Source organism: Protopterus annectens, chromosome 14.part0, assembly GCF_019279795.1.
Source record: "Protopterus annectens isolate FY-2018-M chromosome 14.part0, PAN1.0, whole genome shotgun sequence".
NCBI lineage: Eukaryota > Metazoa > Chordata > Ceratodontiformes > Protopteridae > Protopterus > Protopterus annectens.
Window position 1 is genome coordinate 642,113,939 of NC_056748.1, and position 25,766 is coordinate 642,139,704.

At 44.0% G+C, this 25,766-nt stretch overlaps 1 protein-coding gene across 1 annotated transcript in view; it reads left to right on the forward strand.

Annotated features, from left to right (window-relative positions):
• RTKN2 (rhotekin 2) overlaps positions 1 to 25,766 on the forward strand; it is a 746,431-nt gene that overhangs the window by 188,037 nt on the left and 532,628 nt on the right. Inside the window, exon 3 of the mRNA XM_044055605.1 lies at positions 23,464 to 23,522. Coding sequence (XP_043911540.1) covers positions 23,464 to 23,522 — 59 coding nt within the window. The remainder of the gene's footprint in view (positions 1 to 23,463; positions 23,523 to 25,766) is intronic.

Consider the following 25,766-nt stretch of genomic DNA (forward strand, 5'->3'; position numbering starts at 1 on the left):
TGGTTTTGATGCTTTGGATGCTTCTTGCAGGGCCGCAGCCTCTGGTACTGTTATCAGGAGACATGCTTGGCTTCGTGAGCAAAGTTTACCCGAACAGGTTAAGGCTAAATTATTAGATGCCCCTGTTCAGCATGATGTTCTTTTTGGATCTAAGGCTGAGGAGGTTATTAAAAAGATGGAAGAAAAGGCAAAATCTATGCAAACTGTGAAAGATTTCTTGCAAGTTCAGCCTCCTAGATTTTCCAGGAATTGGCCCTCCAAGAATTGGTCCTTTCCCACGTCTGACAGGCCTCAAAGGGGAAGATATAGACGCTCCAGAGGTCGTGGCCAAGCTCAGGCCTCCTACAGATCGAGGCAATGGACTGCTTCTTCACCTAGAAGGGGAGAAGACAGATCCCAATCTCAAAGAAAGCAAACTCAATGACTCTCTCGGTTGGGCTACAGGACCTCTTTACCTGGATGCCCCTCTCGGAGGAAAACTTTCTCTTTTTTACAGAAATTGGACTCCTTATTACCCAGGACAAATGGGTATTGGACGTGATTTTAAAAGGCTACAAATTCCACTTTCATACCTTGCCAAGGGATTTCGGTTGGCCAGATCTGCCAAAACATCAATGGTCAGAGGCCTTAAATCAAGTGGATGCTCTTCTGGCCATGAGAGCCATAGAGCCTGTTCCACTCTCAGAGATGGGAAAAGGTTTTTATTCGAGACTGTTTCTGGTTCCAAGAAAACAAAGCTCATGGAGACCTATTCTGGACCTTTCTGTGTTAAACACCTTTTTGGAAATTCCAAAATTCAAGATGCTTACTCTGCAGCAGCTGATTCCAATGCTCTCTCAGGACGCCTGGATGGTGACATTGGACCTAAAGGAAGCTTATTTACACATTCCCATCAGGCAGGAACGCAGGAAATTCCTCAGGTTCAAGGCAGGATCGAGACACTTTCAATTCTCTGTACTGCCCTTTGGTTTATCTACTGCGCCCAGAGTCTTTACCAAGTGCCTGGCACCAGTAGTGGCTTATTGCAGACTCCAGGGAATTCAGATTTACCCCTATTTGGATGACTGCCTTATTCAGGCAGACAGCAAGGATCTTTTACTTCAACATCTGGATTTTGTTCAACGTCTTCTCCTCCTACTGGGATTTTCAGTGAACACAAGAAAGTCACATTTGATCCCTTCTCAACAAATGGTATTTCTGGGAGCCCTCTTAAATATAACCTTACAAAGGGCCTTCCTCACTACAGAAAAACAAATACAGCTGGCTTCAATTTTCAAGACTTTGGCAACTCTACCTCAGCTCACTGCAAGGAAATTCCTGCAGGCACTGGGCTACATGGCTTCCTGCATTCTGTTGATTCCAAATGCAAGGCTCCATATGAGAAAGCTTCAATGGTATCTGAAAAGTGTATGGTCGCAGCATTACCACGATCTGGACACTCTGATTCCTCTGATCCCCTGCCTCCAGAAGGAGTTCCTTTGGTGGTCCAGGGTGTGTGCTTTAAACGAAGGAAAGCCTTTCCGTCTTCCTCAACCTTCTCAAATCATAACCACGGATGCCTCGGATTATGCTTGGGGAGCACATTTTCTAGGCAATTGCCAGCAGGGAACCTGGACAAAGGATCATCTTCACTGGCACATCAATCTGAAGGAAATGTTGGCAGTTCAAAATGCTCTTCTAGCCTTCAAGAACCTTTTGCATCCAGGGCCTCTTTTGATTTACACAGACAACACCACAATCATGTGGTACATAAACAAGCAGGGGGGTCCTCATTCGTACCCCCTTTGCAGACTAGCTATGGCTTTATGGGACACAGCTCTAAATCTGAATCTACATCTCCAGGCCCAATTCATACCAGGAGAACAGAATCTCTTAGCAGACAGCCTGAGCAGTAACATTTTGGATCCTCACAAATGGATGCTAGACACCAACTTATTCAACAGGATTACTGCAGTTTGGGGATGCCCCTAGATAGATCTGTTTGCATCCCATCTCAATCATCAGCTGCCTCACTTTTGCACCAGGTCATTCCACAAAGCAGCTTGGAAAGTGGATGCCCTGTCCTTCAGCTGGAGAAACCTTTCGGGATATGCCTTCCCTCCTCTTCCTCTACTTCCTCGGGTATTACTAAAGATAAAACAGGACAAGCCCAAGTTCCTCATCTTGATTGCTCCAAATTGGCCTCGACAGTTTTGGTATCCAACTTTAAAGCACCTGTTCTTGGAGCCTCCTTGGATTCTCCCTCTGAACCCTTCTCTTCTGTCCCAGCATCAGGGTCAGTTGCTACATTCCAATCTCAAGACCCTTTGCCTGGCAGCTTGGCTCTTCAAAGGAATTTGATTTCTTCTAGTCTTCCCAAACAAGTTTTGGATGTTTTTTTGGAAGCTAGACGCCCTAGCACTAGGAAATCCTATGCCTCTAAATGGAAGAGATTTTGGATGCAGGACCGAGGCTTGGACCCTCTGGTACCTGATCTCTCTCCTATTTTGCTTTACCTTTCGGATCTTTTGTCTAATGGACTTTCCTTTTCTTCCATTAAGATTCATGCTTCTGCTATTTCTGCTCATTTCAATACTGATCCCCCTGTTTTTTCTCATCCTTTGGTGAGACAATTCTTGAGAGGGGCTAAGAATTTAAGGCCTCCCAGGACCCCTCCTATTCCTGCTTGGGATCTTAATTATGTTTTGGAAAAACTTACTTTGCCTCCTTTTGAGCCTGCTGCATCTTCAGATATTAAGTTTTTATCTTGGAAGACAGTTCTTTTGTTAGCTTTGACTTCTGCCAGAAGGGTCTCAGAGTTGCAAGCTCTCATGGCTGTGGAACCATACCTTATTTTCCACCAGGACAGAGTATCCTTGAGGACCAATCCTACTTTCATGCCTAAGGTGATTTCTAAAGTGGCTTTAAATCAAACAATTCACCTTCCTACCTTCTTTCCTAATCCTCAGAATAAAGGGGAAAGGATTTTGCATTCCTTGGACGTGCACAGACAGTTACGATTTTATTTGGACAAGACTAAAGAGTTCAGAAAATCTGACCAATTGTTTGTTTCTTTTGCCTCCAGTTCTCTTGGAAAGGCTATTTCCAAACAAACTATTTCCAAATGGATTTCTTATGGAATAAGATTTTGTTACACTCATCATGGGAAACCGTTTCCAGGTATGGTGAGAAGTCATTCTACTAGAGCAGCTGCTACTTCTACAGCTTTTCTCAGGGGAGTTCCTACCAAGGATATCTTGGAAGCTGCCACTTGGAGTTCTGTGCATACTTTTTCCAAGCACTACAATCTCCCTTTGTATTCTAAGACCAGGGCAGGCTTTGCCTCTGCTGTTTTGCAGGGTCTTCTTGCTGCCCCTTCTTCTGTCTAGACCTCCTCCCTTTTTTCACTGCTTTGGGATTCCACCCTACAGTTATGACTGCAACAGTGAAACACTATGAACATAGTACAGTTGTGTACACCTACCATAAATGTAGATGTTCGAGTGTCTTCACTGTTGCAGTCGGTGTTTCCCTCCCTCCTATCCCCTCTTTTTCTCTCTTTTGTGGTGTATTTGTGTTTCCTTGTTGGATTAATTTATGATTTTTGTGAAATTCTGACATCTAGGGCAAGAAAGGCTGGAGAAGATGGCGTCGGCTGAGGGCTATGTACCAGAGCGTACTGACGTCAGGGTACTGGCTTGTTCAGCCGATGCCGGACCCAGACTTTGGGATTCTGGCCGACCTCGGGCTGCCTGCCGGCAGGAGCACCCTACAGTTATGACTGCAACAGTGAAGACACTCGAACATCTACATTTATGGTAGGTGTACACAACTGTACTTTCCATAGGTTGCTACTCAAATCTCATTTGCCGCTCAAACAGTATGGATGTATGCAGAGAGTTGTCCATTCGCAGTAGGTTAAAATGGGCATGGATGGATCCAAATGTCGTGGAGCCCATTCCCAAAAAGGCTGATAGAATCTTATCAGCACCTGCAGATCAAAAGCACTGGAGTAAAAGACCAGTGGTAGATGCTATGGTGGTGGCAGCAGCCAGTAAGAAGGAGATTTTAAATTAAAGCTCATTTGTTCATCCTCATAACAGAGAATCTAGGGCAATGGACAGATTTGGAAAGTGGGCCTGTTTGTCAGTAACTTTCCCACTCAGATCACTGAGCTACCTTATAAATTTGACAAGATTCCAGAGAGACTTGACCTAAGAGATCTCTAAGCCTCTTTTATGGGTATTACCAGCAGATGTTCAGAATACCATGGACTCCCAGCTTTCCACCTTTCAATCTTCTAATGTGGCCGTGCATCTGGTTTCGAATGTAGCTGATGGCATGGCCAGAGCAGTAGGCACCACTATCACCATACGCTGCTACACCTGGATGCGACTATGACCTTGCAGAAGGCTTCAAGTCATCCTTTAATAATGCCCCTTATGATGGTTTAGCCCTGTTTGGACCTAAGGTCAAGGACACACTGACCAGGAGTCAACAAAATGGCAAGTCTGTCTCTGCAGTGGTAGTAAAGCTTCTCCACACACCAAAGAACATTCTGTAGAAACCAGAGACCGGGGAAGAAAATGTGGTTCTGCAAATCACAGAGCTCTTTCCATGACTTCCAAGGTGACGGTCCTCCTTGTGGTAGAGGGTGAGGTAACTTTAACAGACGACACCCAAGAGGCAGAGACAGACTGCAAAATCAAGGGTTTTGGGGTCCTTCCTCCATGAATGTCTTTCAGCTCTCCTGCATTGTTACCAGACTACTGTGCCTTGGAGGCATTTTGGGGGGGGGGGGGCATCTATCCTTAGACGTTAGAGCCTGGCAAAAGATGACAGACTTTCATGGGTGCAAAGGATGATATCCATAGGCTATTCAATACCTTTTTCCCCTCCCTCCCCAAAAAATAACAGTCCCTGGTGTTCCACCCAGTCAGTGACACTTAGCAGCCACAGAAATTTCAAAGCTGATAGAAAAAAAGAGAAATCCAAGTAGTCTCCCACAACCAACCAAAGTCTGGAGTCTCTTCCAGGTTCTTTTTAATGACAAAGAAAACTGTGGACCTAAACCAGTAACCTAAACCAGTTCATAAAACGGACAAAATTCTGGATGGTCATAGTTTAGTCCACTTTGCCTCTTCTCAGCTAGGATGATTGGTTGTGCCCTGTAAATCTCTAGGATGCCTACTATCACATAAATATAGCAAAGCATTCCTGGAGGTTTCTCCACTTCTGGCTGTGAGTCCATCATTTTCAATTCAGAGCTGTGCCATTTGGTCTCTCCACAGCCCCCTAAGGTGTTTACCAAGATTATGGCAGTAGTAGTGACATACTTGTGTCTAAGATGATTGGCTTCTCACTGCCCCAATGAGCATCACTTGCTTCTGAATTTAGGAATCTGTATAAACCCACTGAATCAGCTGACTCCCAACTCAGATTAAAGACTTCAGGTAGTAGGCCTTCCCCAGTCCAGGGATCAGTCACTTTGTCTAATACTCCAAGTTCTGCATCACCTAAAACCACCAATGAGGTTAATCCTATGTCTGTTTGGTATCATGGTATCTACAATCCTAATGGTTCCTTTAGTAAAATTTTTCATGAGAGTGCTGCAGTGGACTTCAGCAGTGCAGTGGTCTCCGTTCACTTTCCCTCTACTTGCAGAAAGTTAGATGAAACAAATCTGCACAAAACACCTTGTTTGGTGGATAACGTCTCCGACTTTGACCGAGGGGGTGTCAGATGGATCCGTAACAGCAACAGTGACCACGACTGCATCCGGTATACAGTGGGGGGGGGGGGATTTCAAAGGGAAGATGGTCCAAGGTACATTGTCAACAAGAGGCCAATCTTCCCATCAATATCTTGCAGCTAAGAGTGGTTCTGCTAGCATTGCAGGCATTTCAGGACATACTTCCCACGGGTGCAATCCCCATACAGACACCAACTATTGTATGGTACATCACCAAACAAACAAGGAATAACCCATTATTGGCCTCTTTTTCGAGAAGCCATGAGGGTCTGGCAATGGGTGATGTCTTCACAAAATTTCTCATAGCAATGTACTCTAGGACAAATTGAGCAGGAAAAGTGCTAATGCTTTGAGTGCTCCCTCAATCCAACAATGACACCAACTGTTTCAGTTGCTGGGGTCAACCTTGCTGCGACCTCTCTGCCTCCTATCTAAACAAAAAATGCAGGAGATACTTTGCCCTGATGCCACCCCATAGTGAGAGTCATTTAGAGATGCTCTGGTCCACAATTGGCCCCTGGATCTCTTATGTGCTTCCCCCTTTACCACTAATGAACACATTCTTGTAGAAAGCAAGGCGGTGCAAGGCCAGGGTGATCTCATTGCTCACTTTTGCCCAGGACAGACATGATTCCTCTGCATCTGGCCCTTTTCTAGTACATTCTGCATGGATGTTGGATCATTATCGAGGTCTTCTATCTCACCCATTCAGACCAGAAATCCATGAAGTTAACTGCATGGATCTGATGTCTTTCATTCTTCCTCAAGAATGGGTCATGGATCTGACCCTCGGATCTGACTTGGCCTTATTTTTATAGACTAGGCTCCAAGTCTCAAGCTCTTCCCTCTTCCCATAATGTTGTACCCTTGGCCCAGCTTTTCCAGATCTCGTTTGCCACCAGTGATGTCAGACATGGTTCCTTCAGTCTTGAGTTGTAGGATCACAGTGAAAATGTTTAGTTTTTTTTCCCCCTCTTATCAGATTAGTTTAAATCTATTATTGTCTTTCTTTTCTTATCTTCCTCCCATTCCCTTAGTCCTTTGTGTTGCTGTTTGCGTCCTTCTTTCTGGCCTTCAGCCCCTTCCCCCTAACAGCTTTATATTACTAGTTTAAAAGAAAATCTTTATAATTTCTGTTATTCAGTACATTTTAGTGTGTTTGTGTGTGTTTGCATGTGTGTGTATGCCTATTCTTTTAGTTGGGCTTTCTTTCTCTGTGTGTTGTCATGTGTGAGATTAGCCTGTACCAGTCACCATGTCGGAAAAAATGACTGGGTTCAAATGTTGGTGCTGAATGTGGGCACAAAATCTCACATTTTGAGCTCATGACAATTGCATTTATTGCCTCGGTCCTGAACATCTTCACTTGGCTTGTGCTATCTGTGAGGGATTCAGTGTGGTTAGCTATGGCCCTGGAAAAAATTAAATTTAATATTAAAAGGACTTTTGCCTGTAGAATTTGTTTCTTCGTGGGCTCAAACTCCCTCCAAACTTGTGGCAGGGCCTTCGGACCTGAAGGAACACCCACACAACCATTCGTGGGCTTCTTTGGAGCTGCCTTCCAAACTTCCCAGACCCTTGGATATGACTTATCAGGATCCTAGGTCCTTTTCTGCTCTGGTGGCACCGAAGCTCTCTTCAGATCCAGCTGGATCTCTTACTTCCAAGAGCTCTCCGACACCATCCACCTCCACATCAGTTCCTCAGTCCTCGGATCTGAAAGCTCTGAGTTAGATCCCAGAGCTCTTGAGTAGGCTGGAATCCCCTACCCTACTTTTCAATATCCTGCAGACACCCTCCAGGCACTGCAGACCAACCTCAGTGGCTTCCTTGAGGTCTTCAGGAGCTTATCAGAAGTCCATGTGGACAGGATGATACTGAAGATCTCGAGACTCTGATCCAGGTGGGATTTTTCTTTTCTCCATCCCCCTCTGGGATCTGCAAGCATGCCCATTACCATGTAGTCTCCTTCTCTGATCTGACTACTGGAATCAGAGCCCCAGGATTCTGGTCACCTGGGAGTGTTAGTGTCTGATCCGCGGAGGCTGTCATCCTTTACTCAGACAGTTCCCCTGACTATCTCTGCTGTGGTATCTTCAGATTAGAGTGCGTCTCTGATCCATGCTGTCGCTGTCAAGTCTGAGTGGAGGACTTTGCGGCAGACTTTGTCAGATCCATCCCCTCCTCAGGGCTTCAATGCTTGACAGTTCGGATCTGATTTGGACTGGGGACCGGGGGGGGGGTGAAGGTCTCCGTTTCCTCCTCCTTGGTTACTTCGGCTGTGGGGGAACTGGGGAAAGACTCGCCAGGCCCTTTGGCTTTCCAGATTGTAAGAAGGGCTTTCTCTTCTGACCTCTCAGAACTACGAACCTCCCTGTCAGCTCACATTGGATCAGAGCTCAGAGATCTGAGCCTGTCGTACCTGTCCAGGGTCAGCCCATCCCGAGGGGCCTCCAAACTCTCTGCCTAGAGGAAGACCCTTCTTGCGAGACCTCTCCTGAACCCCATATGGAGGGGAGATGACTTCTAAGAAATGTAAGAGGAGGCACATGGACACCCCACTGATACCTCTCACTGAGGACACAGACCTTGAGGGAGAAGGATCCCCCATATCACCACCGGAAGAAGTCTCCTTTGGAGACATTTTGGAGATCTTAAAGATGAGAGGTGGTTGGGGAGCCCAAATTCCTTCTCCTGAAGAGGTTGTGTGTTTGGAGGCTTTTGGGGCTGCGGGCCCATTTACTTCTTGGGTGACCCCCCCCCCCCCTGTGGACAAACTCGTTGATCTTGTGTTTCAGTGGGCCTGGAAGGAGCCAGACCTGATAGAACCAATCCTGAAATGACTGGATAAGATCTTTACCCCCCCCCCCAAAGACTGATCACATTGGACCAGGGGTATACAAGTTGATGCATGGTTGTGGCAGCCGCCACCAAGAAGCAGCTTGCTGAGCAGAGCTCCTCTGTCCATCCTCCGAGCAGGGAGCCCAGAGTGATGGACAGATTTGTTTATGCCTCAGCCACCTTCTTGCTGAGATCATTAAATTACCTGGCACTCTTTACATGATTGCAGAGAACTGGTCAAAGAACTTTCTGACTCTCTGGCAGAGATCATGTTGGCGGCTGACTTCGAGAAAGCATCTCCCCAACTGGCTACTCTTGCCTCCCTGTCTAATTCATCCATGAGGCTTATCTCCCATTCCATGGAGGGTGCCTCATGGGCAGCCGGCTCGGTGATCACTATTAGACGACCTTCCTGGATGAAGCTTTGTGACTTCACAGAACTCTTCAAGGCTTCCTTTGATAACTCCTCCTTTGATGGCTCCACTTGTTTGGGCCCTCAGTTAAAAATACCCTTGCCTGCAATGAGTAGGAAGGGAAGACCCTATCTGCCGTTGGAGTCAGGTTTTCTACCCCTCAGCGGACCTTCTCATGGAACCAACGAAGTGGCAGGAAGACCTGGTTCTGGAAATCGCAAGGGTCTTTACAGGATCGCTATGGAGATTCTTTCCCCAGGGGCAGTGGGGCAAGGCAGGGCTTCAGACACCCTTCTCTGACGGGCCCTTTTAGTGCTCCTGAAGCACTGCCTGACTGTTAGACTCTGGAGACAGTCAAGGGGTCAATTTTCTCTACACTCAGACACCTGGACCTCTTTAACAAAAAAAACAGTTGGGGTGCTAAGAATCATATCCAGAGGTTATTAAATTCCCTTTTTCTTTCAGCCACCAGGGACTCTAAAGAAACTCCCCGATGTCCTACCCAGTCAGAGGGAGTGTGCAGTTCCAGATATTCAAAAAACTTCTGCAAAAACAAGTCGTCCAAGAGGTCCCGACCGAGCAGAGAGGATTCAAAACTTTTTTAGTGCCCAAGAGAACCGTGGACCTCAGACCCATACTATATCTAAGCAATCTGAATTTGTTTGCAAAGAAAGCAAAGTTACGAATGGTCATGGTCCAGTTCATTTTACCGTTGTTGTGGAAGGATGATTTGGATTTGCTTAATAGACTTACAGAATGTGTACCATCACATCAAAATAGACAAGATGCTCCAAGACTCCTCTGCTGTTCAGGCTGGGAGCCAGTCATTACCAATTCAGAGCTCTGCCCTTTGGTCTCACCACAACCCACTGTGTGTTTACCAAATGCATGACAGTAGTCCCATCCCACCTCAGACTGAAAGGATTCCAGGTATTTCCATATCTGGACGACTGGCTTCTAACTGTTCCAACCAGGCATTACCTTCTCCAAGCCAGAGATTACCTGTTGCAAATATCCAGTCATTTGGGTATCACCAAAAATCTGTAGAAATCAAACCTAATTCCAGTGCAGAATTTGGAATTCAATGAGACCCTTCTAGACACCTAGAATTAGTGAGCATTGCTACCACCTTATCACATACAAACCCTGAGGGAGCATGTTTGTATTGTCTTCAATCTTCTGACCCCTCCAGCAAGACTAGTACTTTAAACTCTTGGGTCTGTGGCAATGGCCATTATGCTCCTTCTGTTAGCGAGGTAATGTATGCGAATACTTCAATGGACTCTGGCTGTTCAATGTTCTATTCTCTACCAACCTCTTTTTGCTGCTATGAAATTGACTCAGATTTGCAGGCAGCAGCTTTGATGGTGGCTTCTTTCTTGACAGTCTGTTGATCGGAAGGCCTTTCCTTTTCCTGCCACCCTCAGCCATGGTGACCACAGGTGCTTCCTAGTTGTGATGGGGGTATTTCCAGTGTTATATGGTCCAAGGCACACTGACTCTCACTTAGAGACCAGATTGCATATCAATGTTCTGGAGATGAAGGCAGTCCTCCTCACATTGCAAACCTTTCAGGACGTCCTTCCTCTAGGGACAGTTGCAATTCACACAGACTATGTGTGTGTATAGGTGGTTTGGTACACCAACAAACAGGGGAGAACCCATTTGTATCCATTGTGCAGAGAGGCCATGAGGGTCTGGGAGTGGGCGATATATTCAGACCGCTTTCTACTTGCAACTCGTATACTGGGGAAGTCCAGTGTTCTTGCAGACAAACTCGGCAGATCCATTCTGATCCTTCACAAGTGGTCCCTCAAGCAATCAGTAATGGATTTGATTTTCAGCTGTTAGGGTCAACCTTGCTGTGACCTCTTCACCACCCTCACAACAGCAAATGCAGCAGGGTACTTGGCTCTGATTCCACCACTGGGAGAGTCTTTGAGGGATGCTCTGATTCATGATTAGCCCCCGGTCTCCTCTACACCTGATACCCAAGTTCCTGCAAAGAGGAAAAATGGCTGAAGACCTCCATGATCCTCATTGCCCCGTATTGGCCTTGTCCGATTTGGTTCCCCTTTATTTGTTCTCATCTGAAATATACTCCATGGATACTGGAACCCAGACAGGATCTCCTTCTTTACCCCTCGGAAAGTTATCATCCAAATTTGTGCACCCTCAAACTAACCACATGGTTTTTCCAGTTCCAGTGATTGTACAGAGATCTGGGCTTACATCCCCTGTTCCAGGTATTGTGTTGACCTCCCAAAAACCTTCTACCTAAAAGGTTTATAGAAGCAAGTGGAAGAGGTTCACTTACTGGGCGGGCAAGGAGAACACTGATCCTTTTTCGGCTGCTCTACCTGCTATCCTTTTCTTAATAGCCTCCCTTTTTGGGAGTATGCTAGTTTTTCTACTATTAAACTTCATTTGGCTGCTATTTGAAATTTCCATTCTATAAATTTGGTTGCATCTCCTGCTACTTCTAGATTATGTAAAGCCTTTATGAAGAGTATTTTTCTACTCCGACCTCCGGTTAAAGATCCTTCCTCTCCATGGGATCACACCATTATTCTCCAAGGCCTAACACAGACACCCTTTGAATCGTCCAGCAACTGTGATGTGAAATTCCTTTCTTGGAAAACTGTCTTTCTGGTGGCTATCACTTCTGCCAAAAGAATTTTGGAACTCCAAGTTCTGTCCATGAAACCTCCTTACATTATTTTTTATAAAGATAGTCTCCCTGCGTACCAATCCTTCATTTATGCCTAAAGTGGCCATTGAGGTTAACTTGAATCAGACCATTCAATTGCCACTTTTCTTCCCCAATTTTTCTAACAAGAGAGAGTGTTTACTGTACATTTTAGATGTTCATAGACTGCTACATTTTTACCTCCATAGGTCAAAAGAGTTTAGAAAGGCTGACCAGTTGTTTGTCTTCTTTTCAGCCAACTGCGTAGGCCAAGAAGTTTCAAAAGTAACTGTTGCTAAATGGGTCACAAGTTGCATCTCTACTATTTACTCCAGAAGTGACCTTCAATTACCTCTCCTTCCTTAAAGCCCACTCAACTAGATCTATGGCTGCGTCATCAGCCTTTTCTTCCAGAACCTCCATTGATGATATTTGTGCTTCAGCCACCTGGTCTAAAGTTCTTACTTGTGACCCATTACAAATTGGACATTGTTTCTAGGAACCTGGCTTCCTTTGGCTCTGCTGTGCTCTGGCATATCCTCCTTGAAGCCACCCAAGGGTTGCTTGTAGCTGGGGACTCTGACCCATTTGTGAGGAAGAATGAAAGAGACATCAGATTTATATAAGTTATGTACTTATCATAACTTAGTATCTGTTTTCTCTCTTCATTCTTGCTCACTTCCACTCCCAGCCATCCCTCTCCTTGTGACTCCTGGCAGATCTCTGGAATTATTGGGTGCCTCTGTTCCCAGTTTGAGCCTCTGGTTCTTTGTTGTTCTGATATGTTCTTATGTGGTAGTTACCGGTTTCTTCCTATGGGAGTTTTTGGGGGGCTGGACAAAGGGTAGAGCATTATAGGAAGAGGGAGGAGCTTTCGAGCCTAGTCTGTAAAAATGTGGCAGAGTTGGATCCTTTGGTCTGATCCATGACGCATTTGTGAGGAATAATGAAAGAGGGCAACACAGATACCAAGTTTTGGTAAGTGCATAACTTATTTCTCCAGTTTTAAACATAGCAAGAGATGCCAGCCATCCCCCTGCAGTAGTGAATATTCTTTCTGCTTCACAGAAACATTCAACTATGAAAGTTTACCACAGTAAATGGAAGAGATTTTCAGTCTAGGCCAATTCCAAAATTCTAGGCCCTTTTTCAGCAAATTACCATCTATTCTTGAATTTTTGTCTGATCTCTTTGACAAAGGCTCTAGTTTGTAACAATCAAGACACAATTGGCAGCTATTTCCAATTTTTATGTAGGTCTAAACAATAGATTTATTGCATTCCTCAAGATCTTGAAAGCCTTTCTCAAGAGTACATTTCTGTTGAGACCTCCCATTAGAGACTCTGTACCCCAAGGAGATATTACCATTCATTTACAGGTGTGACAATGTGAGGTAAAGCCAGCTATGCCGGTGAGAGTAGGGCAGTGCATGTAAAACATGCTAGCATAGCTAGCTGGAGTTTTGTACAGAATTCTCTCTCATCTAGTATTAAAGCTTAATTTCAGTGCTGGATTACAGAATGACATCACATCTGGTCACCTGACTCTGTGGTTCCCAAGGTTTGCTATTATAATTCTGAAACTCATTCCGTCGAATGATCACTACCGGGAAAAATAACAATGAAAATAAAAACATCTTTCACGTAAGTTAACAAAGCTAGTAATGTCGGCACATCATTCGATGTACTCCACATTACCCACCATACCCTGCCTACCAGCCATTTCCAACTAACATATTGCAGGGGGGGCAAGCCATCCTGTGCTCCAACTGTGGGGAAGGTGCACCCCCCCCCCTGCTAATTATATATATATAAATTCTGAGATCGCACTGCAGTGAGGAAATGGGTACATTTCCCAAGCCCCACTGTACTGTGATCAAGCAGAACGTTGACTTCAAAACAGCGAATGCACACTAGTATTCACTGTTGTGGAGTCTATGATTTTCGGTTCGGCCATCCATGAACTGGAAAATAGCACTTCGACTATCCCACTTTGAGTGAATGCTGTCTGAAATTTTGATAGTAAACCATTTTCCCTATTACCTCCTTTGTCAAGGTTCTTGTGTTGAAAATGTGTTTGTATAGTTGGTTGTGTTAAAAAAATGTATCAGCAGTGGGTCCTGCTGGACAGAAAAGAAATACACATACATGTATGTCATTCTGTATTGCGGTAACGGGTGAAAGTGTATATGTTTGAACAGAGGATGCTGGAATGGAAGGGGGTTGAGCTCAGCCCAGCTTACCTTAGGAAAACGTCTGAAATTAAATGACTTGATATAAGGTATAAAGATTGTATTTCACAAGTCTGAATGCAGCCAGAGGCACAACATCTGGGAAAACAAGGACTATGAATCCTGCTGTATTGTCCTTAATGGTGAACTAATTGCTACCTTGGAAGGGTGGGGGTGTTGAAATGGTTTTATAGCTTCCACATGCTGTAACACATCTTAGCAAAGCTCTGTGTGTATGTATTGACACATGTGCAAGATCCTGGTTCATCTTCTAGTAAAGGGGGTAGTGTGGGAACCCCAGAGTCAGGTGACCAGATGTGAGGTCCTTCTGTAAGCCAGCACTGACATGATGCTTTAATACTTGATGAGACAGGAGTCTCAGGGCAGTCTATTTTTGAAGCTTGGTAAGAAAGACCACTCACACCCACATTGCCTTGCCTTGCTCTGTTAAGTAAGTGGGAAACAGCAATTCTTTAGATCAGTCAGGAAAATATAGTGAGATTAATTATCTTTGCGAATCTTTCTATCTATGTTATTTTTAATATTTCATGTGATTGAAACTCTGGTGTTTATTGTAAATATTTAGTATTTTCATGTTTTATTTATTAAATATATTTAAACATTTCATTGTGGCTGGCCTTTTTAGGAAGTATTTAACCTTTGAGAGTACTTGTATTTATATAGTGACGCTGTGTAATCACACGCCTGCAAGTCTTGCTGTTCAGTCAACATTACCTTTGGTATTAGTATTAATTTCACTCTGTATAAATTGGATAACCTGTTAAAAGCCTTAGAGTAGCTGGCTGGTTGCAGTGGAACTACCTCATAGCGTGGGCAGAGGTGGTAGAGTGGGTAATCTGTTCCAGCCTTTCCTGTCTATCTGTGTGTGTCTGTCTGTGTGTGTGTCTGTATGTAAATCAAATCTATGCGTCAGTTACTTGAAACAAGGATGCAGATCTTCTTGGAGAACAGTGCCGATTCTTGTTTGGGGCCTGGAGAGAGAGAGTCCAGCCCCAGGACTGGAGTGTGTTTCCTGTGTGCTGTTAAGGGAAAACTATGCCTGGTCCAGAGAGCTACATCTGAAAATACTGTGTGCGTCTAATTCTGTAAGTGAACGTTCCCCCACTGGTGTCCGTAATGAGGCTGAGGCTCCTTGATCACTGGCTCAGAGAAGGGCTGTCACAACAGGCTTTAACCCAGGCTCCCTTTGATCCTGTGAATACAGTAGATTTACAATTTCTTACATGGAAAACCAGGTCACAGTAACATCAGCTAGGCAAATCTCAGAACTACAAGCCCCGTCATCAAAGCCTTCATATCTGTTTTTTCACAGAGAAAGAGTTTCCCTTAGAACTAATGCATCCTTTATTCTAAATGTGGAATCCAATACTAATTTAAATCTGTTCATTTTCCAGTGTTCTTTCCAAGATACACCAACAAAGGAGAGTGCATGCTACATTTGTTAGATGCTCCCAGTCATTTTGTATTCACAGGACAAAGGACTTCAGAAAGGATGAACAGTTACTCATTTTGTTTGCTAGACCGAAATTAGGAAAAAGATTCTAAAGTGACCCTATCTAGATGGCACTCAGATTGCGCTTTGTTTTGTATGTTGAAGAAAAAAAATTGCCTTTAGCTAAAAAGCATATCTGATGTTGTCCTTTTCATTCTTCCTCAACATATGGGTTCAGATTTGACTTGGATGCATATACCAGACTTTGGATCCAGCTCTCGAGCTCCTCCTTCTACAAATAATGCCCTATTCCATCCCCATTGCCTCAGATCTCGTTTGCCGTCATCACAAACGGACACAGGTTCCACTCGTGAGCGATTTGTATAGCTTTTATTGTGAGTTTTTCAAGTTTTACTATTCTAAAGATTTTGTCCTTTATTCTTGTCTTTTGAATTTTCTCTCACTAGTTATCACTGGACGTTAAGAAAACCCTTCTTCCATACTATTTTTATAGTGTATCCTACTTTACCATTGCTGGTATTATCTCCTTACCCTTCCTTTCTAGGGTATTTCTGTTTCTTACCATTGCTGGTAATTTTTCTCTCCTTTTCTTTCTATTTCAAAAAAAGTTGTTTTTCTGATATTGTTTGTAGTAGTGTTTTTCTTCTCTTTTCTGTAGTTATGTTGGACAAATAAACAGGCTTTAAAATATGCACTTATTATAGGCATAAGATTCTGAACTCGGAGGTCCACAAGGAGTGCATTTATTGCCTTGGAGCCAGGCACTTGGACACTCCTTGTAGAATCTGTTCTACATTTAATCCCAAAGCCCTGGTAGATAGGAGGAATAAGCTAATTTTAAGGGGTCTTTTTCTCTCCTCTTCATCATCTGGGGTTCAAATCCCCTCAAAAATTAGCAAGTCTGCTCCTGTAGAGCAGCACAAATGCTCTTTTGAAGTCCCTTAGGTCTTTGTCAGAGCCACCATCAAAAACTAGGAAAATCTTGGATATGACCTTGTCAGATTAGAAGATTCGACATTCAGATCCGAAGCCTTTGGATCCTAACACGTCGGCTCTCACCATCATAAACAATAGTCCACCAGCCCCCCCCCCCCAAATTATTGGATCCTAAGCCAGGCCCATCTTTTAGGAGTGCAGTATGAAACCAGTTTCGCTCACCTTGCCTGCTCATTTCTTCAAACTCCAAAGAAGCATTCCAGGCCTCCATTCACTACCTCCTCTATGTTCTCCAGAAGCTTGTCAGAAACAGATGTGGATAGGATGATGCCAAAGTTCCTCAGAGTTCAAATCCAGATGGAGGTTTTACAAGCTCCATCCCCTATCTGATCTGTGAATAAGCCTGTCTCTCTAAGTTTATCATTTCTCCATATTTGATCCCTCCAGAGGTTTCAGAGTCCCAGGAGCTAAGAACCCAGAGATGTTCAGTGTTGGAGCCGAGGAAACTTTCTTCCTCCATTCTGACTGATTCTGTTCCAATACCCTTGGATCAGAATGAGTCTCGGAGCTGAAGTGCTGGTGTTGGAACCAAGGAGACAGGTTCAGCTCTGATTTTGTCATATCCATCCTTTTCCCTCGGAGCTTCAGCCCTGGACAGTTTGGATCTAATTCTGCCTCCTAGGCCCAGATCTGGGGATGGCTTAGATTTACTTTCTTCAGGAACTTTGGCTCCCAAAGGGCAGGTAAGGGCTTCTGCTGGACCTTTGGCCTTTGAGGTGGTGGAAACTGCTCTTTCTGTCCAAAGAGAACTGTCTTCCCATATTTCAGATCCTACCCTTTTTCTCTCATCTGTTCCAAGCTCTGAGCAAGTCGGATCTACTCCATAGAGGGTAGCCAGTTTCAGAGAGTCTCCAGCCAGTTCCGGTGGAGGAACTTCCCCTCTCTTCCAACACCTGTCCCCATCACCCCACGGAGGAGGTGCACCAGAAGTGAATGTGCAAAACGAGATGCACAGATTCCCCCATGGAGGTTACTGATTTTGATGGAGAGGGATCCCCCAGGTCACCACTGGGTGACATCTCCTTTGTTGATATTTTAGAGGTCCTGAAACAGAAGGGTGGTTGGTCTTCCCATCCCTCACTGCAAGAGTCTGTGTTCTTGGAGGCTTTTGCTTTTGGCCCATCTAAGTCTTGGGTAACGCCCGCGGTGGATGAGCTTGTTGACCTGTTTTCCTGCCAGGCGTGGAAGGAGCCAGCTACGGTCAAGCCCATGCCCAAACATCCTGACAAGTTTTTGGCTCTACCTGCAGACAGACCCCGCTGGAGCAAAGGAGTCCCAGGTGATGCTGTGGTGATGGCAGCAGCAACTAAGAAAGAACTAGCAGAACACAGTGCTCTTTTGTCCATCAACCCAACAGAGTGTAGAGTGTTTTGACAGATATGGAAAGCGAGCGTTTGCCTCGGCTGCCTTCACTCGTCACTAAATTACCAAGTGCACTTTACTAGACTTCAGAGAGATTTGACCAAGGAACTATCAAAGAATGAGTCCATGTCTGCTGAGGATTTCAAAAGGACATCCTCTCAACTGGCCACTCTCTAACCTCATCAAAGCATTTGATGTAGATAAATTTCTCACATAGCTACAGGTTCCTCATGAGCATCCAGTTCAGGTATCACCATAAAGAGACATGCCTGGATGCGGCTATGCATCTTTGAGGAGCCTCTTAAGGTGCCCTTTATTAATGCCCCATTTGATGGCACTTTTGTTTGACCCAGCGGTAAAGGATACACTTAATATAGTGAACAAGATGAAAAGAGTGAACAAGATGAAAAGACCCTGTCTGCCACGGGAATCAAGTTTTCTACTCCTCGGCGAACCTTCTCTAAGAACCAGAGAGGTGGTAATAAAAATGTTTCTGTAAATTTCAGGGACCTTTCCAAGACTCTAGAGGCAGAGGAGGAGGAGGAAATTTTAATGGTAGACACCACCTTAGATGCAGAGGAAGCCCACAGAACCAGTGCTTTAGAGATTATTTTTCAGACAAGTCCTTTTCGCGCTTCTGAAGTGTTGTCCGACTGTCCAGCTCTAAAGGCAGTCAAGGGTCAATTCTCTTTGCACCTAGATTCCTGGGCAAGTATAACACAAGGTTTATTGATGCTAAGAATAATATCCGGAGGCTATTACAAACTATTTTCCCTTTTTCATCATCAAAGGAAGAAACCGCACAATGTTCCACCCACTCACAAAAACAGTCATCCAGAAGGTCCCACCAGACCAGATAGGATTCTGAAATTATTTGCATTTCTTGGGAAGAACTGTCCCAAGTCATGGGGTGCCCTCAAGAGACCAAGTTGCATATCAATGTCCTAGAGATGAGAGCAGTCCTATTAGCATTGTAGGCATTTCAAGATGCTCTTACCTTGGGGACTGTTACAATTCAGACATAAAACATGTCTGTAGTCTGGTACATCAGCAAGCAAGGAGGAATTCGATCCTACCGCCTTTTCAGAGAGGTTATGAGGATTTGGAAATGGGCAATCTCACCACTTTCTAATTGTGGTGTACATTCTGGGGAAGACCAACCTGCTTGCAGACAAATTAAGATCCATTCTGATGCCTCACGAGTGGTCTCTCAATCAGTCGGTAGCAGAGATGATCTGGCATTGGGGCTGACCTTGCGTCAACCTAATTGCCACCTCCCTCAACAACAAGTGCAGCAAGTACTTTTCCCCCTCAGGGGGAGTCCCCAACAGATGTTCTGATGCATGTTTGGCCCACCGGACTCCTCTATGCTTAACCTCCCTTGCCCTTAATTTTCAAATTTCTACAGAAAGCAAGTAGGCTAAAGAGCTCAGTAATCCTCATTGCCCCCTTCTGGCCTTGGCAGGTTTGGTTCCCCTTTCTACGGTCTCGTCTTCATTATCCTCTATGGATAATGGAGCCTACTCAGGATCTCCTCTCACCTGTCAGGGATTCAACACCCCACCATCCAGGCTGTCAAGCTAACTACATGGCTTCTCACTTCCAGTAATACAATCCAGGGTTTCTTCTCCTGTACATGATACTATTTTGGCTTCTCAAAAAGATTCTACCAAAAAAGTGTACAAGAGCAAATGGAAGAGATTCTTCACCTGAGCATCAGATAAGGAAATTGATCGTTTTTCTGCTCCTGTTCTGCTAGTCTTCATTTTTTTGACCACCCTTTTTAAAGCAAGTTTTCTCTACAATTAAGCTTTTTTAGCAGCAATTTCTCATTTTCAAACAGGGAACAAGTCATATTCCTTAGCTTTTCCCTAGATTGTGTATAGCTTCTATGAAAGGAATTTTTCTTCTCAGACCTCCGATTTATAGGACCAATCACCACCTTGGTATCTAGCAGCTGTACTTGAGGATTTAACACACGAACCCTTTTGAACCATCAGTCAAATGTGATCTCAAATTTCTGTCCTGGAAGACTTTTCTGGATAGCTGTAACTTCAGCAAAAAGAATATCTTAACTCCAGGCTGTTTCATCTAAAACTTACATTATTTTTTCATAAGGATAGGGTTTCATTACAGGCTAACATTTCCTTTTTACCAAAAGTGGCTTCTGAAATTATCATCGACCAATCCATTCACTTAACAGGTTTCTTCCCTAAGGTTTACAATAAAGAGGAGTACATGCTGCACTTCCTTGATGTGCACAGGCAGCTATGTTTTTACCTTCACAGGACAAAACAAGTTTAGAAAATCAGACCAACTTTTCATGTCTTTCTCTCCAAATGGCTAGGTCATCCAGTTTCTAAAATTACTTTAGCTAAATGCATTACTGACTGTATTTCATTGATTTACTCTCAGAAAGGTATGCGATTATCTAAACCTCCCCAAGCTTATTCAACCAGATCCATGGCTGCTTCAGCTTTTTAGTCAAGAACGTGGATTGATGACATTTGTGCTGCAGCTTACATGGTCTAAGACTCTTACCTTTGTCTCTCATAACAAATTGAATATCATTTCCAGAAATAGTTGACTTTAGTTCAGCAGTATTCCAGAATATCCTTCCGTGAGGGCCACCCAAGATCAGTGTAGCTGGGGACTGTCCCATATGTTGAGGAAGAATGAAAAGGACAACATCAGATTTAAGTTGTATACTCGCCATAACTAAGCATCTGTGTTGTCCATTTTGAGCCTTCCTCAACTACCCTGTAAGAGCACTAGTGAAATCCTCTATCAAGTCCAAATTGGCCACATCTATTACAGACTATCATAAGGCCGCCTTCACATATGTCAAAATCTCAAAGGAAGCACTCGGATCTGTTCAGAACTGGTGGTGAAAGACACCGCATACACAAATGATGTAGATATAGCCAATCTACTGGCTGACAGATTCAGTGAAAATTTCTCCCCTCTGTCCCCATATCAGTAAGCCAGGACATACCCAGTACCTGCCCCTTGCCCCTTGTCTCTAGGGAACAGGTAATCACTGCCCTCTCAAAGGCAAAAATACAACCTCCATGGAACTGAATAACATCCCTGACTGCATCCTACATGAACTCAGGCATGAACTTGCAGCACCATTAGGCACCCTATTCAACCAAAGCATAGTACCGGCTTTGTCCCAGCTTAGTGGAGGACAGCCACCGTCGTCCCTTTGCACAAAGGTTGGAGCATCCACTGATCCGGGAAGTTATAGACCCATCAGCCTAATTAGACTAATCTACAAGGCCATGGAATGAATTATCATGGACGTCATTAACAGGGACATTGTCAACCTCCAAACACTCAAACCCACACAGTTTGGCTTTGTCAAGGGGAGGTCATATCTGTTAAATCTGGTCAACTTGGTCACCAAAGCCTTGGTCAAAGGGAAGACTGTGCACACCGCCTACCTTGACCTGGCCAAAACCTTCAACACTATTCCCCACTTGGGCATAGTAAATAAACTCTCTCAACTAGGAGGTGACTCTCTCAACTAGTCCACATGTTACCAGATGGGTAGCAAATTGGCTCACTGATAGAACCCACCTAATCAAAATAGGGGAATCCACCTCAAGCAGTCAACCCGTCACGAGTGGCGTACCCAAGGGATCGGTCTTGGGGCCCTTGTTAGGGATATACTTCTCTGAAGTACAGGCCAAAACCGTGGACTGTGGCTGACGAAGTTTGCACATGACTGTAAGCTGGGCGTAGTCATCAATTTCCCAAGTGATGTGGATGTCCTCCAAGAGGGTTTCATCCAAACAAATGACTGGTGCCAGAAACTTGGCCTCAAGCTAAATGCCAAAAAATGCATCATTATCCCCTTTGGGGAGAATGACATCCCAGCATATTATAACATTGATAAGTGTTCTAAGTACTCAGTTAGTGGTGAGGGATTTGGGTACCCAGGTTGATAGCAACCTGACCTTTGACCACCATGTTGCTTCCAGTGTATGCAAAGCTTTCTACATGGCCCACCTCATAAGTAAGGGTATCTCATCCAGGGACAAAGAGGTCATAACATCCATGTATTCTTCCCTTATAAGGCCAATTATTGAGTACAACTCCCCCTTCGGCATGTACCTCACAAAGCCCATGCAGCAGCTGGAAAGACCACAGAGGTTCCTCACCAGGAGAATCCAGGGCCTCAAACACCTTCCCTACAACAGATAGGCTAAAAGAACTATCCCTCTACTCTGTTTCATACAGACTCCTCAGGGGTGACCTCTGGCATATAAAGCAATCTCAGACTCCGCCTTGATGGGACTGATGCATATCCGCAAGTCAAGCTTCATTCATGCAACCCGTATGCATGATCTCAACTTGGTCTGTGATATCAATAGGACTTGTTAGTGGGACAGATTTGTGTCCCAGAGACTCCCCCATCTGTGGAATAGACCCCCTCTCCACATCAGAGTACCTCATTATCCCTTTTTAAGCTCAACCTGGATAACTGGATGGGAAACAGAAAATACAGCCTTGGATTCCACCTGTGTCCCTGCTGGACAGGAGCTTTGGGTGCTGACTTGTCTAAACATGGGCTAAACTCTTGGCTAGGCTTATAAGAGCCTCAGGACCAATAGCCTAGTAACCTCCTATGATCCAGTCTCCATCCTTGCCTTCTGGAAGGACCTATTGGACTGTTTGGAACCTACAGTTCCAGGATTGAGCCCTGCCTTTTCTGTCTGTTTCTCTTTAACTGTTGGAAAGTAGGACAGCAAACTCAGACAGTGGGGATGGAATAGGGCATTATGGGTAGAGGGAAGAGCTCAAGAGCTGGAATTGAAGTCTGGTATATGGGACCAAGTCCGATCTGAACCCATATATCGAGGAAAAATTAAAATAAGACAACACAGATGCCGAAGTATGGTGAGTACATAGCTTTTAATTTCTTCTACAGCCTCTTAATAGAGGATTGTCAGTTGATGATATCTGTGCAACAGCCACATGGGCGACTGTACACACTTTGTATCTCACTATAAGCTGGACTCGTGAACAAGATCATATTCAAGCTTTGGCTCCACCATACATAGGAATATCCTTCATTGATGCCATCCATCTGACAGCTTGGGATTCTGTCCCACAGGTTTGAATGGACAAAAATAGACATTAGATACAAGTTATGTACTTCCCAGAAAGATATATCCATGTCTGATTTTCATTCACTTCAACCCCCCAACCCCTTCCAAATAATCAACTTTGGCTTCTAGATGATTGACTGGCTGTTACTCCCTGTCTGTGCACAGCCACTCAAGACTGGAATTAATTTCATAAACTTTTTCAGCACTATAGTTTTATTTCCCTTTAACGAGGTGTTTCCTTTCTCTAGATAATTTTTGCATACAGTTGTGTATGTGTTTAAATATATATTGTGATTTGACAAAGCTCATTTAAGGGTGAAAGTGCTCATCTATTTGTTTTTCAATAAAGTTTTGATTTCTAAACAAGATATAATTGCTTTATTACTCTGAAGTCTCAGCTGAGCTTGTCTGCAGTGCGTAGTTCTTTTTTCCATCATTCTTTAAGATTCTCAGCCAGCATATATATATATATATATATATATATATATATATATATATATATATATATTTTTTTTTTTTCTGTTGTAGAGGCTGTGATCTGAAATATATGCTGTCTAGTGGAAGAAGTGTGTAAAGCAGTCCATCTTTAATTCCTACATTTATTTGGCAGGTCATCTGATATTGGAAGCAAAGAACGTAAAGCATGTAGAGGAAAGGTTGCTATTTCAGGTAAAGACATTTTTCTCTAGATTCCACAGTCTAATACAGTACTGCAGGTAATTGCATTCTTTGTAGAGTCCTTTTATGCTATAAATCCACATGTTTTGCTTATCTCAGAATATTTAACACTTTGCATTTTATCTTTGGAAACCGTAATTAAAGAAAATCTCCATTTACTTTTTATTTTTGTTTAATTTATTTATTTAAAGTTTGTTGATCAAGGTAGTGGGCTGATCCACAAAGGACCAATTTCAACCACAGCCCAGGAATTATAGCAAAGAAATGATTAATGCTGTCCCTACTTATTATACTGTATCTTTATAGTAAACGTATAGTTTTCATCTGTAATCTAATGTATTGCTTTTTGACTGTCGTCTTCTTGCTGCAACTCTCAGGCTGTGGCTTAAACTTGTTTGTCCTGGGTCATCCCACTACCCTGATCAACAAATCCAAGTAAATACATTCAAAAAATGTGAGCTATGACACTATAATGTAAAGCATGCAAATATTAGAAGATATAATCACATTACAGATAAATGGGGAGGACATTTAGTTCAATATAGTAAGTTTGAAAGTGTTAACATTTGCCTTTTTGTTTAAGGAATAGGTCAGTTATAGAGATGGAAGGAAGGGAGAAGAAATGTAATGAGCAAGAGGGGCACTTTTTGAAGGGAGAGGTAGAGTAAGAAAAAATAGTGTTAATAAAATTCAAACAATTCGTGTAGACGAGGAGTGTGTGGTGGAATTGGAACCATGGAAAGGCTATGAAGTTAGAATTGTTTTACTTCAGTATATTTCTATTGTTTTCACTGAAATCAGAATGACAGGAGTTCTATCATCTGCCACTCCTTGGAGCATTTTTACAGCATTTCATATCTCCAGGGCAAATCTTACATTCCAAGTACATTATGATGCTTAGAGAGATGCAACTATACGGCCAAACTGGAGGCTGAGCTCTCTCAACATAGGACTGGCAAGACCAGTCAGGAGGAGAAGGTTACCACACACACTATAGACCCAGTCTCACATAGTACCATTACAACCTCAAATCATACACATAAACACACAAAGACATACTCGGAGGCTCTGATCAAAAATCTACCAAAACAGCAGAGGCCACCAAAGCAGACACCCAAACAACCACCACCTCAGAACACAACACCACATAGACCTCACAGTCAGAGTGTCAAACAGTCACAGCCCTTAAGGCCAAACACAATGCCAGACACACTAGTCATTGGTGACTCCATAGTCAGACACACTGATGTCCCGCTCACCAGACTGAGTAAGGAGAAGGTCACAGTAAGCTGCCTGTCGGGCACTAGAATCCGCCACATAACGCAAGCACTCAGGTCTCTCAACAGCAGGTACAAATATGACTCAGTCATTGTCCACGCTGGTGTAAACGACCTGAGTGGGCTACATGAAAAGAGACATTGAGGAGCTCTCTGATTATGTAGCCCAGGCAGGTATGACCCTGACCTTGAGCAGTATCCTACCTTCACCAAGAATGATGCCACAATACAGAGATAAGATGATCAGCTTTAACAATTGGCTTAAACACTGGTGTCATTCAAAGGGGATCCAGTATCTGTCTGCCTGGGATGACATGCTGGACAAGCCACGCTGCTTCGCAAGGCTTGCACCTGTCACCCTGGGATTCCGGATATTGGCAAAGGCTCTTGCCACCCCATAGTGCCTTTTTAGGCAAGGCTCAAATTCTAAACCTACCACCCTAGAACACAAAAAGGAAAAAACTAAGGGTAATGCTGCTCAATGCCAGAAGTCTAAATCTCAAAATGCACGACTCGAGGCCCTTCTCAGTATGGAGAACATCGATGTCTGTGCTGTGACAGAAACCTGGTTCAAGGCTCCTGAGAGCACCCCAGCTATCAGGTTTTACCTCATATCATGCCCGCCCCAAAATCCGGACAATACCAAGAAAGGAGGGGGTATCCATATTCATCAAGGACACCCACACCTCAAGACTGGTGGCAACGCGATGCATCGGAGACCATCCAGGTGCAATTAACCATAGGCAAGACTGCTCTGCAAATTGTAGCATGTTACAGGCCACCCTCACAAACTCAGGAAACTCACATGGCCTTCCTGAAAACACTAGAGGGGATAAATGTATCACCAAACACCATCATACTAGGTGACTTCAATTACCCTAATATAGACTGGGAACACTACTCAAGCCCAAACACCCTAGCCCAAAAGTTCCTGGAATTCATAAACTCAAATGCCATG